This window comes from Hevea brasiliensis, chromosome 17 (genome assembly GCF_030052815.1).
Source record: "Hevea brasiliensis isolate MT/VB/25A 57/8 chromosome 17, ASM3005281v1, whole genome shotgun sequence".
Lineage (NCBI taxonomy): Eukaryota > Viridiplantae > Streptophyta > Magnoliopsida > Malpighiales > Euphorbiaceae > Hevea > Hevea brasiliensis.
The window spans coordinates 6967135-6981335 of NC_079509.1; the positions used below are offsets into that span (position 1 = coordinate 6967135).

General features: G+C 35.8%; 1 protein-coding gene and 1 long non-coding RNA gene across 2 annotated transcripts; both read right to left on the bottom strand.

Annotated features, from left to right (window-relative positions):
* Window positions 1–2631: 2631 nt before the first annotated feature.
* LOC131175460 (uncharacterized) lies at window positions 2632–3620 on the bottom strand. The gene is made up of 2 exons (XR_009145664.1): window positions 3291–3620; window positions 2632–2714 (listed from the first exon to the last, which is right to left on the bottom strand). It is a non-coding gene; the product is annotated as an uncharacterized LOC131175460 (long non-coding RNA).
* Window positions 3621–9816: 6196 nt separating this feature from the next.
* Window positions 9817–12855, bottom strand: LOC110645499 (protein TAPETUM DETERMINANT 1). Its single transcript, XM_058140239.1, has 3 exons — window positions 11780–12855; window positions 11368–11469; window positions 9817–10462 (listed from the first exon to the last, which is right to left on the bottom strand). Exons 1-3 carry the CDS (start codon window positions 11865–11867, stop codon window positions 10119–10121), a joined length of 534 nt encoding a protein of 177 aa, XP_057996222.1. The 5' UTR covers window positions 11868–12855; the 3' UTR covers window positions 9817–10118.
* Between the last annotated feature and the right edge of the window lie 1346 nt (window positions 12856–14201).

Below are 14201 nucleotides of genomic sequence, written 5' to 3' on the forward strand. Positions count from 1 at the left end.
TTTACTTATACTCGACCTATGATTCATATCTATTATAGTTTATGGGGCTCATATTCATCGTTCTACCCCTACTATTGTCCTGTCGTTATTGCTTCACTACAAAGTGATTCTGTTGATCACACTAAAAATGTTTGCCTGACATTCATAACGAACCTCTAACTACCTTCTCACTATCTCAAAAGTCTAACCTAAAACCTATGTATCATTATCTATCATTCTTTTCCTCTCATCATACCTATTTGATCCCTTAGATTGACTTTTATTCAACTTACTGCTTACTAACTTCTCTTTCTCTACCTATTTAGGTAGTCCGCAATACCATCGCACACCTTCTAACATTTACTCATTATTATTGTATTCCATACCTCCATCACTTTTCTCACTAATGTGGTCCCATTTTGGATTTTCCATCCTTGTCATTCTCCTTGCCAAGAATAACACTTAGCCTATCCTATATCTTAACTTTGTTCCTTTTATTATGCGCTCTTTAGGTTGTCCTTTCATTTATTTCCTTTGTCTTACCCAAAATAGAACTTGACTATTCTATCCCTGGTTCCATTCTTCTTCCTAACATAACAGCTGTACTTGCTAACTATATCTTTCAGAGTCTCTATCGCGTTATCATATGTCTGTGCTACTCAGATTTGGTCCTTTGACCACTCTAGCTAGTACTCCCACTGGCACTTAGATTATATTGCATTGTAATCAATTATCCCAATTTTCATTCTACACTTTCTCTATCTACTGGCCTTCTGTGATTTATCTTCGCTAATTTATTACTCTTGACACTATTATAATTAGATTATACTACTGTTTGAACAATATGAAGTCAGAAAGGAACTCAGGAAATTGCAGTCATACCTTTATCGTATGATTTCTATTCTTATCCTTTAGCTTACATAATACCCTTACTACCTCGAGAACTGATTCTGCAGTAATTTTATTTATTATTATTTTTATTATTATTATTATTATTTTCCATGTTTACTCAATTCCAAAACTTAAGATTTCGGGCACCCAAATCCGTCATCCAATTCAAAGGATTTACATCCATCGTGATCTGATTATATATGATTCCTATAATGGAACTTGTATCCTTTCCATGATACCCGAGCCAACTACTCTCTACCACACTCTACAGTCCATCAGTGTACTATTTTATGGGTCACCATTATTAGTAATAACTTTCGGTCCCTTCTGAAAAGATAGGACTAAACCCTAACTTGCTGCAACAAAGGTACTACATTTACCACCTTGCCCAAAACCATGTCAATCTAATGTCTCTCTTATCATATCATAGCTCTGTAAATCATATATTCATAGTTTCGACCTTCTCTAGGTAGTAGGGTTGTACTTTATTCCATACTGATACACACAAGGTATACTATTCTCACTAAGCTCTAAGCAAAATGTTTGTCATACTGCAAAAACCATCCAAAATTCCATACCGAAGACTAGATGGTCTCACTCTATAGGTGTCACCTTTACTTTGCAACTCTTACTGTAACTCTAGCTCATGCTAGGGTAACTGGGTCACTGACTCTAGTTACCACCCAACTGTGACCTTCGATATTCTAGCTCTAGATCCCTAACCAGGAGTTCCCAACTCCTTTGCAGATATAGAACTCGCATTGCGGCATTCTTGTACCAAAGCAGACCGCTGCAACATCCTCATCATAAGCACTACAGGAAGTACGCGACTCTACACAATAATCTCATGTCGATGCATGTCTGCGACTTACAGAGCGGACATCGAGAACATTGTATAGTTACTACGATACGTCTGATGACTAGGTCTCCTAATTTCTTATCTCTCCGAATCTTCTATTATCACAAACTTATTCGACAGGGGTCATCTACCGATGACCGGTGAGTGGTATCCTCATCCTTATCTAGGCAACTGTTCTTTTAAAACTCACTTTTATGTACTCTTGCATTTAACGAAATGGGCACACCATTTTAACCGTTACTGACTAAAATATAACATTTCTTGGAGTACGTATCCTCATGATAGACCTCACATGTCTACTAACTCTATTTCACATTTACATGTACTCCACGAAAATCAAGACACTAAGCGAGGTAATCTTATATTTCAGAGGTATAACGTAGAATCTAGAAACAAAGAATTACAGAAAAGACGAAAGCAGAATCCTATACTCGCATGTGACTCCTAGTAGACTCTTTCCAACACTTAGATAATTTTCCCTATGAATCTGGAGCCTAAGCTCGATACCACATTTGTCACGACCCAACCTATGGGCGGACCAAGCACTAGGACACAGGCCACCTAAAGCCCCGAGGCCCGTAGTAAGCCTTAACTATTCATTTACCCAACTCTAAGGCCCATTTGGGCCCAATATCAAGAAAACAAAGGACAGAGTCCGGCCATAAAATGGACTTACCAACGGGGAGTTTTCGACTCACCCGACCTGTAAACGCAATATATAGTCAATTGGGGAGCTCAGCTCACCCTCCACATACTCATCAACATAATAATAAATGGGAGCTCAGCTCCCTCATCCAATCCATCAAACATGCATAGCATATTAAGTTTCTGAGTCCCAAAATAATAATTTAGTTTACAGACCCAAATCAAATAAACATTTCTAACACATGCGGAAATTCTAAGATTTAACAAGTTTATACAAACAGTAATAATTGACCTGCGAGGGAGAAAGCAGGTTAACCTCAAAAAAATATCCTCCTGTGGCCTGTAAAAAATTTTGAACAGGAGTGAGCGTTCGACTCAGAGAGTAAAATATCAATTTTAACCATAATCCCTATAACTATCTAAAACTAATGCACCCTGTAGAGTGAAATGCAACATCAACAACATTTTCACATCATAACATCAAAAAGGTAATTTGGAGCACTCACGCACCCTGTAGCATCAATCATAACATATGGGAGTTGATCCCCTATACAGCTCTCTTAAATCCAACATGGTGCCAGCGAAGAACTCAAGCCGGACTTTCGCTTAATAAACCAAATCGAGGGTCCCAGCGAAGAACTCAAGCCGTGACTACCCCTCGAAGGATCGGGTCCCAGCGAAGAACTCAAGCCGTGACTACCCGTCCTATCCATAGTCCACACCACATCACACGCACGCCAACGCACGCACACTGCTCCAAATTATCACAACAACATCATGGCACTTTAACATTTATCAATGCATCATAAATCGTGCCTAGAGTTTAACTACATAAATATATGCATATAAGTGATGCATGGGCATGTTGAACATATAATAATATCGAAATTACAATTAAAATTAATATTTTACTCACAGACTTGACGGCAATCACTGTGGCGGCTGGGCGGAGGAAGAAGGCTGTCCCGGCTCACCTGACAATTATATTACAATTATTTAATACAAATGACCCAATACAAATCAAGAAAAGACCCAATACGTCCTAAGTCGTGCCGAAAATCCGGCAGTCTCCCCTATACCTAGGACCTACCCAACCTGCAAAAAGGGCTCAAAACACACTTCTATATCCACAATCCATATATCCACAACTCAATCACATCACACAGCCCCTCCTGGGCCCATCAAATCAATCATTCATCACAATATGTAAAATTTCAATTTAGTCCTTATAATTGATCATTTTTGCAAAAACTGCTCAAATAAGCTCTAAAAATTATAAAGCTCGCTTGCGGTCCTTAGATATATTACTAATCTTTTGCAAATAGAATCGTTATTTTTTAAGCTTCCAGGAATTTTTTATGGTTTTTTAATCCTATTTAAGCACTAGAAAATTACGAAAAAACAAGGTTCGGGTTTACCTTTGCGATTCTCGACTTGAGGCAGCGCTCGGGATGCCTGACAATGGTGGGGTAGCCAAAACCTCGATCCAATTCGGAGACTTTTCCGGTAGTTGGTCTGTCTGGCCGAAAATTCACAGATCCGGACAACTGTCGAATTTCCGCGAATTGAGGATACCTACACGAAGCCCAATAATAATATATAAAAAATCAAGGGTGTTACAGACTGGATGAGGGAGCTGAGCTCCCATTTATCTTTATGTTGATTTGAGTATGTGGAGGGTAAGCTGAGCTCCCCAATTGATGATATATTTTGTTTACAAGTCGGGTGAGTCAAAAACTCCCCGTTGAAAGGTCCACTTTATGGCCGGACTCTGTCCGGTTGATTTCTTGAAATTGGGCCCAAATGGGCCTTAAAGTTAAATAAATGAATAGTTAGGCTTACTACCGGCCTCGGGGGCTTTAGGCTGGCCCGGGTCCTAGTGCCGGTCCAGCCCATAGGTTGGATCGTGACAAAATACATCCTAAGTCGTGTAGAAAATCCGACAGAGTCTCCCCTATACCTAGGACCTACCCAACCTGCAAAAGGGCTCAAAACGCACTTCTATATTCACAATCCATGTATTCACAACTCAATCACATCACACAGCCCCTCCTGGGCCCATCCAAACAGTCATCAATCACAATATGTAAATTTACAGTTTAGTTCTTATATTTGATCATTTTGCCAAAAACTACCCAAATAAGCTCTAAAAATTCTAAAACTTTGCCCCGCGGTCCTTAACAATATTACTAGGCTATTGCAAAAGAATCATAATTTTCTAAGCTACCACGAATATTTTACGGATTTTTAATCTCATTTAAGCACCAGAAAATTGCGAAAAAGTAAGGTTCGGGTTTACCTATGCCGATTCTGACTTCGGGGTAGCGCTCGGGACGTCTGACAATAGTGGGGTAGCCAAAATCTCGATTCAATCTGGAGACTTTTTCGGTAACCGGTCTGTCTGGCCGGAAATTTATAGACCCAGACAACTGTCGAATTTCCGCGAATTGAAGATACCTACACGAAGCCCACAACACGGGGGTTAGTACATAAATTTTTCAGAATTTTCTAAGCTCATTTAATGCTCGGAAAAACACTGTGAAGTTCCGTGAGACCCACCGAAAAACGGTGTTGAAAAATTTTGAAATTTATATTTCCGCGAAGCTCTCGACGAGTGGAGCGCTCTGGTACTCTCGGTTTTCTCGTGGGGTTCACGGTTTGCGAGAAATCTAGCCCAAAAATAAAATGGGCTAAAACTTCCCGGGCAAAAATTGGACAAACCGCTCTATGGATTTCGATGTTCTTGGTGTCTATGGAAAGCACTCGACGAGTAGATAGATTTAGACACAAGACCCGATCCAATTGGTGGCCGGATCGACCGGATTCCGGCGTTCCGGGCTGCGGCTGGCGAGCTGGGTAGCTGGGGATGGGCGCCGGCGAGCTGGGGTGGCAGGGGAGGCGGCGATGCGGCAAGGGGAGGAGGGAGGAGAGAGAAAACGAGAGAGAAAGAGAGGAAGGTCGGGACGCACGGAAGAAAATGGAGAAGAAGAAGAAGGGGCCGGTCCGATTCGACCGATCCGATCCGGTCTGGTTCAATTCAGCCGATTCGATTCGAAATACAAAATTTTAAATTTTTACTCTGCCTTGAGACCGAAAACGAGATCCAAAAATTCTGAAAAAATTCCAGAAAACTCAGAAAAATTCGTAGACTCCAAATATATTTTTAGTTTTGCCACGTGGTCTTTAAATTAATTTAAAAATCATCAAAGTTTTATATTTCTGGGAAATCATACCCGATTTCGAAAATCTGAAAAATTTCAAATAATTTCCTAAAATTTAAATAAAATTAAAACATCAATATTTGCCCAAAAATAATATATTAAAAAATTAGGGGTGTTACATGAAATATATATATATATATATATATGTGTGTGTGTGTGTGTGTGTGTGTGTGTGTGTGTGTGTGATGTTGTCATTGAATTCCTGAATACTGGATTTAATCGGGTTGAGAGTCTCCTGAAAATAAAAAAAGGGGTGAGAGCGATGATGGTTGACAACCACTCCGACGCTCAAGTCAGTAATTAGATTATGGATAGAATATCAGTATAATAAGAGTAAAAGTTTTGTTTTTGCATACTCGTTTTTGAATCCTTACTTGGTTTATATAGTGAATGCGATGAAATTTTGATCAGATCTTCGCTAATTCCCTAATTAATTTGTAACAGTTATTATTCATAGATTGAGCCGAGAATTAGGTGAGGTCGACACATGGCGTGATAATCGCTTGGCCTAGTCTCAAAAGATGTCGATCTTTTCGTTCCTCTTTGATCTATCTGATCTTCAGATGACAAGTTAGAGCGTCTTGAGAGGTCTCCTCAAAGTTCAATTTCTCCAGGTGTTGAATTGAGATCGGCTGGGCGAGCTCTATCTGATTCAGAACTCGGGTGGGCGAGCTCTATCTCCAGGTGTCATCCCTAGATGCAATTAATAAGTGATCATTAATAATAATAGTCGTTACTTGATAACTAATAACTAAAAATTGATTATAATTTATTTATGTTAAATGATTAATAAGAATATATCGTATAATTTATATATTTATTGAAATAAATATATAATTATTAATTTATTACATCATAATATTTATTTTATTATTAAAATAGATAAATAAATAATAAATGTTCTAAATAAATTGTAATTCAATAACCTAACAAAAAATAAAAAAAAATAAAAATTATGATTCTATTTATTATCGAAACTCAAAACTTAAAAAATTATATTTTGAAAAAAATTATATTGTTAAAAATTATTTTATTAAATTAAAATTTTAATTTTAAATTAATACTCTTAATTAATTATTTAAAATATATTTTTTGAACAATATTTAATAATAACATTAAATAAATCATTTTACCATTTCCTATTATAAAATTTTTGAAAAGAAAAAAAAGAGAAATAAGAAAATATAATTGTATACTTAAATATTTTTAATTGAAACGATTATATGGTAACTTAAACATCGTGAAGTGCATGCACATTAATTGCTAGTCTAAATTAAAGGCCAATGTCTGAGCTCATAATTTCATGGAAGCTGTAAGCAGCAGACCAATGGGCTTCGTTGGAGGAATAAAAAACCCTCAACTCGATGAAAGAACCTTTTACTCCCACATTTTCAATATTAGGATTATTTTTGTCAAATAGTTAAAAAAAAAAATAACAGTTCATGAATAATTTTCTTTTTTTAAAAAAGTTAATTAAACAAATTGATCCACCTGTTTAAAATTACCAATTACATCTAACAGCTATATTTAAACCCCTACTCCTGAATGAGAGTACACTCATTTACTTTATCTTGACTACCTACAAACATACCAATTGGGATAAAATTTTTTTGTTTATTTAAATTTAATAATTTTTTTGAAAGCAATAATTATTTAAATTTAAATTTTCATAATTTTAAAAATAATTTTTTTATTATTAAATTAAAATTAAAAACCCATTTAGTATTAACATTAAAGATAAAAAAATACTTAAAAATAAAAATTTTAAATACCATTAAAAAGCTTAAAAATTATTTTATTCTCCTAAAATTTTTATGATTAAAATATATTAAATTTAATATTTTTTAATTAATTAATATATATAATATATATATATATATGTGTGTGTGTGTGTGTGTGATGTTGTCATTGAATTCCTGAATACTGGATTTAATCAGGTTGAGGGTCTCCTGAAAATAAAAAAAAGGGGTGAGAGCGATAGTGGTTGGCAACCACTCCGACACTCAAGTCAGTAATTAGATTATGAATAGAATATCAGTATAATAAGAGTGAAAGTTTTGTTTTTAAATACTCGTTTTTGAATCCTTACTTAGTTTATATAGTTAATGAGATGAAATCTTGATCAGATCTTCGCTAATTCCCTAATTAATTTGTAACAGTTATTATTCATAGATTGAGCCGATAATTAGGTGAGGTCGACGCATGGCGTGATAATCGCTTAGCCTAGTCTCAAAAGATGTCGGTCTTTTTCGTTCCTATTTGATCTGTTTGATCTTCAGATGACAAGTTGGAGCATCTTGAGAGGTCTCTTCAAAGTTCAATTTCTCCAGGTGCTGAATTGAGATCGGCTGGGCAAGCTCTATCTGATTCGGAACTCGGGTGGGGAAGCTCTACCTGGTTCGGTGCATGGTTGGGCGAGCTCTGATCGGGTCTATTTACTAACCTTTTATATTAATATATATAAGAGGATGGTATTCTCATAGTGCTGTCACATGGTATTCTCTTCTATGGTATTGTCATGTAGCATTATCTATGATATTGTCATGTGGCGTTTCACAATTTAATTATCTTTTACTTTTCATTTAACTATATAACAAAATTTTGATATTTAAAATAATAAAAATAATTATATGATTGAACCAATTTCAAATGATTCTTGACTTTTAAACTATGTTTTTATTATATTAATATATTTTTATTATGAAATCTTTAATAAAAAAATTTGAGAGAAAAAATTAATAAAAAATATGAATTAATATTTAATTAATAAAAAATAAAATATATAAAAAATAAAATATGAGATAATTAATTAAAAAAATTAAAATATTATTTAATTTTCATATATTAAAATTAAAAAATATTAATTAAAATTATTAAAAATTATATATATTAGTATGGATAATTCCATAATTAAGGTTTAAAATCTATCTTTTTTATTTGAGAGATAGACACACACGGTTCAGTGACGGAGATGAATGCTTATTAAAATCATTATAATTTTAATAAAATCTTTGTTCCCATATAAATCACACACACATGTACATAAAGGATTAAGATCCTGAAAGACCAACCCTGGGCATGCCCGACCCACTCGCAAACTTCAACCAGAGCTATACCAAGACCCTGGGTATACCCGACCCACTCGCAAACTTCAATCAGAGCCATACCAGGACACTTAGCCTCACTTTTTGTTTTCAAACAAGATCATGCCTTTTTTTTTCTTTTATCGAGAGATGAACACACACGATTCAGTAACAAAAAATGACACTTGTTAAAATCATATCAATTTTAACAGGATTCTCATTCCTATATAAGCCATATACACATACTATATATAATCGATGTAGGATCGAAAAACAAAGTTTAAATCCATCGGTTATACTCATCCATTGCAAGTTCTAACATTATTTCTAAATTGAGAATACGTGTCAAGCATTTACAGCGAGTAACCTTGAGCAGTGCAACCAGCTACGGACGATGGTGGCTAGCATGGTCCGTCACTTAAGAGATACCGTACTGGACAAGCCACCATGTGCACGAGCAAACCGATTTGCTATTTCTATTTATTTCACATATTAAATTCAAGGAAAATGCTTTGGAATTTTTTCTTTTACAGACAATTTTACGTTATCATCAACAGATGCAATTACCACATCAAGCCGATCCATAATAACAAACCATGTTACCGGCTACATCATTCCGGCGTTAAACAAAATGGCAGTTAATAATCATCTGAGTTATTGAATCATGTACCGAAGCCTACTTGGCGTCTGGTTTACAAGGTTAATATGGATAACACTATGGTTCCATATTGATCTGGGTTTTATTGTGCCTTTTGAGGAACAAGTTGGTTAATTATTAGATATATCCGGAACATTAAAAAATAATGTTCATTCTCTTATAGAATAGTTTGCTCTCTCTATATTAGAGTGAGTTTCATATAATTATAAAAGATGATACATATACACTGAATACACTGAATAATTTCTCATGTAAGTTCAAATGTGTTACCGGCTGTAGCTGAAGCTTCAGCAATTAAATTTGCTCTATATTGTGTCTTTTATGCTGGTTTGGGCAGCTATGCCCGTCGTTTCTGAGAGGGGAGGTTGCTTTTGCTGCGGTGAATGGGACTCTAACTGACGCCCCACCACGAGCTTATCGTTGAAGAGATAAAAACTTTCGTTACTGTTGCCCTCTAAAATAGCAATATGTCCCAAAAAAGCAAGAAAGGCAAATCAAATCAAGAGAATCAGTAGCCAAAATCATTTCCCTACACACATCCTCATCAACAGGAAAACGAAAAATTCCTGTAATCAAACTTACTATCATAAAACTACGTATGTACAAATGGCCTTCACCAAGGAAGTTTCCAAGTCTTCCCTCAGCATGCTGAATTCAAGACATTTTATATTGTTACAAAACTTCCCATTATCTTCCACAAGAAATCAACTAAGAAACGTAAAATTAAGTAATGCTATATGTCATGTCAGTGTTGCTTGTTATCCTAAATTTTGTTTTATTGTTCAGGAACAGACTACTGAAGAGACCGAGAGAGGGTAAGGGAAAGTATTGGCATACTCAAAGGAAAGCGTGCCGCCATTGACTAAGGGTTTGCCATCGTTAACAAGGCAATCATTGTACAAAAGGCGCTTGAAGATCTTTGGGTTGATGAGGCGAGCAGAACTAAACCAGCCACAGTTAAGGTGAATCCCAGATATTTCACAGCCGGTGACGCACACGTTCATGATCTCAACAGCGTAGGTTGGTATGCCGCTTGGAAGAGGAGCTGTGGCTCCTTGGTTTATCACAATATCGGCCTTCGTACACTTGTCACCCCATATTCTATTAGGTTCCTCCATTGCCAATGCTGTGTAAACAAGATACAAACAAGAAAATGGGGCTTTTAAAATAACATCCTCAGAGTGCTACCCTGTGCTTTTCAAAAACGTAGAAACACTGGGCAGCTAATCAAAACAAAACGTGAACACAACTATCCAACCCACTAACGAATAAGGGAAGCGCCAGCAGACAAAATACATATTTTTGGAGGCAGTTGATCAAAGGAATTATACGGGATACTAGATACAGACAAACAACAACATTTGACAACGGAGTCGTTATTTAAATTAGAAAAAAAAAATTATAAAACAGATTTATATAAATTTAAAAGATAAATATATCAATTTTATTTTAAATTTATTATAAATTTAAAATATAAATATATAAATACATAAAAAAAAGAAAAAGTTAATGATCCAAAACATTGCCAAATAGAAAACTAACGAGTAACAGAGCAAAAGTTGCTAACATGCGCACCATACGAGTACGTTAGCTGCACCCGTCACGAGCTAACCAAGGCTTTCAATGAAAAGGTACTAAGAAATAAAAAGGTGATAGTAACCCGAAGGGATACGAGGATCCCATCAATATGATACTATATGCAGACTAGAGTTGTGTTGACGGAGCATAATAGCCAACGGTGCACTTTAGCATCAAGCATAACGAGAAAATAAAACAGACGTGCACCTCTGACACCCCTGTCGTACGCACATCTGTACAAAATTCAACATTTCCATGGACGCTGGTACCAAAAACTCGCATCCACCAAATGGGTAACAAAAACCTGAATCGTTTCAGGACTCCTCAAACAGCCAAGAATAGCACAATAGCAAATACCATATCCCCACCACAAGAAATATTCGTTTGTTCTCTCATCATTTCAAAAACGAAAACACGAACCTTAAAGGAATAGATAAGTCGGAGTTGTCTTACAGCGCTTAAGAAGCTTCCGATGTGAAGCAAATAGTGTATATTTCCCTCCCTTGGAGACTGGCTGGCTCGATCCCATGGATCTACCTTCACTGTAACCCACGTCTGGAAACCCGAAATCCCGAAGCGAAAAGGAAGAATTAGATATTAGTAAAGAGAAAACAAATAATATCAGGATATTTGTACAGTTTATTCCTACTGAATAAAGGCGACAAAATAAGGGAGAGAATGAAATTAGCAAGAAGACAAACATGGAGACCCACCAATGACAAAAGTCACTGGAAGGTAGACCCATCATCCATTAAACAAAACACAAACCAACCACAGTAGGGATGGAAACATTAATAATACAGGGAATGTTTAGATCTATGGAATATAACACGCATATAAATATTATACAAGCATATATACGCACCTGTGGAAAAAAGAAGCATGAATAATAGCACTACGGAAAACAGTAGAACCAAAACGACGGCGACCCTAGGCTTCGAAAAGGCTCTCATCTTCGAGGATGAATCTCTACTTATCAGTGTCCAGAGAGAAACCCAAGAACTTTTTGATTCTCCCTAAAAAAGAAGAATAACAAAAGTCAAATAGATCGATAACTCAGTGGAAGCAACGAGTCCGACTCGGAGCACTATACCGCCATGGATATAAAGTTCAAGTGGAAACGAAGAGTGTTCCTCAATCTCTCTCTCGGATATTGAAATCTGCATAAAAGAACAAGTTTGAATCTAAATAGCCGTGTTCATCGTATCACATCATCAGTTAAAAGGGGAAAAAAAAACTCAAAAACAACAACCGTCTGATTATAATATCAAGCGGTTCAGATTTCACTGCAAATGTACGTATAAACCCCTAGGACTCACGAGCTAGACTTTAGCTTTAAAATGACCTAGAGACGAAGGGAACTGATACGAGCCTTAAACAACTTGTTTGGCTCATATATTATTGGAGTTTTTTTTTTCGTTAACAAAAAAAAAATAATAATAATCAAAAAAACAAAAAAAGCAGTTTTCTCTCGAACGAAGGGTTGAGGTTAAAGGAGGAAGTCTTGAAGGAAGTAGAAGGTAGTATGCTGTGACTGAAATGGAAAAAAATGTATTTCCAGGAAAATTTTGGGAACAGGAAAATTGGAAATTAAAAAAAATGCAGCAGCAGAATTTACTGCGCGAGAACAGTGTCGACAAAGCAAAGAGTACAGTACCGAAAACCAACAGAGAGACAGAAAGAAAGAAGCTTAAGAGACAAAAATGGCAGAGAGGATAGGATAAGCCAGAAATGACAAAACCACAAGAATCCCTAAAAGTGGTTCTCCGATCAAACGCATTTAATATCCACCAAGGAAAATGAATATACGTATACAAAACTATACAAGTATACGTATAGGTGTAGGTGTATATATGTAAAGTACGACAGAGGTTTTTTCCTTCGCCCCTGGAAATGATTGGATGGATCGCAAGCCTAGGGTTAGAGAGAGAACAATCAACACCGAAACGCGTGCGTTTTAGAGGGAGAAGCACCGAGCTATTGTTTCGTAGGGACGATAGAGGGAAATGGGAGGGGGGGGGGGGGGGGGGGGGGGGGGGGGGGTTTAGCGTTTTTGTCTCGTTATGGGAGCGACAACACATGCTGCTGGTTTCTATCTTGCGTATTTATATCGTGGATGGTGTTGGTTAGGGTACGGTAGGCTAGGTTAGGAATATGCTTAACCATGGTTAAAGCGCACGTGGCTGTGTTAACTGTAAATATTTGAGCAGCTGAATTGCACGTGGCTGTGTGACAGAGAGAGGAGAGAGAGAGGAAATGATGGTTGCGGTGATTAGGGGACGTGTGGTGGTGTGGACACATTTAAGAATCTAATGAGGATTAGTATTAATAAATAATAATTGCATGGATATTTATGACGCAGTGTTTCTTGGCATTTTGGCCTCAAGCTCTCTCAATGGGCGTTTGTTTGGGTGCAGTGCAGGGATTAGCGTTACGTGGATTGTGGTTTTGGCGTGGAAACTTGATAAACAAATGGAGTTGGGGTTAGACAAAAAGGCCTAAAAATGGGATTCTAGGGTAGAAGGTGGCGATAGGAATGCAAAAGTTGCTATTTGATCTTTAATTCCATGCTGTAACTAGGGTAGCTACGGTCCAGTTTTGAACTGAAACCGAATCGAAATCGATTTGATCAAAATCAGATTAAAATCAATCAAAATCGGAATTGACTTTGAATCGGATCGAAACCGTCTTTCTGCGATTTGATTCAGGTTCATATCTTTTAAGAACCATGAACCGGCGGTTTCAAACAGAATTAAACCGGCTATTTAAATATAAAAAAATTCAATAAATGTGTTATCTTACTTCTAATTTATTTATATATATCATTAATTCTCTACACAATTATTCTCTACATTTTTTTAATTCTTAATATTTTTTCAATTTTTCTCAAATTCTCTAAATAATTATTTTCTATACTCATTTTAATTTCTAATATTCTCTCAATTTTCTTACTTTATTATTTTATATACTTACTGAAATTTTTAATACTATCTCAATTACTTTGTTATTACTTTAAATCCTCAATAAAATTTTCAATACCCTCTATTTTAATTTTTTTTTCTCTTTTATACTTTTTAATTATCAATTATTATATAATTTTTAAAAAAAGACAAGTAATAGAACTAAAATTTTTTATTCCTCTAAATCCTAAAGGGATATTTAGGCCAAATTAAGTTCATACACTTTTTACTAATTTCTTTAAAAAAATTAATTTTATCTCTAATTTTTTAATCAGGATCAAGTCTTTATTTATTAAATTTTTCTTAAAGATAAATTATTTTCTTTCT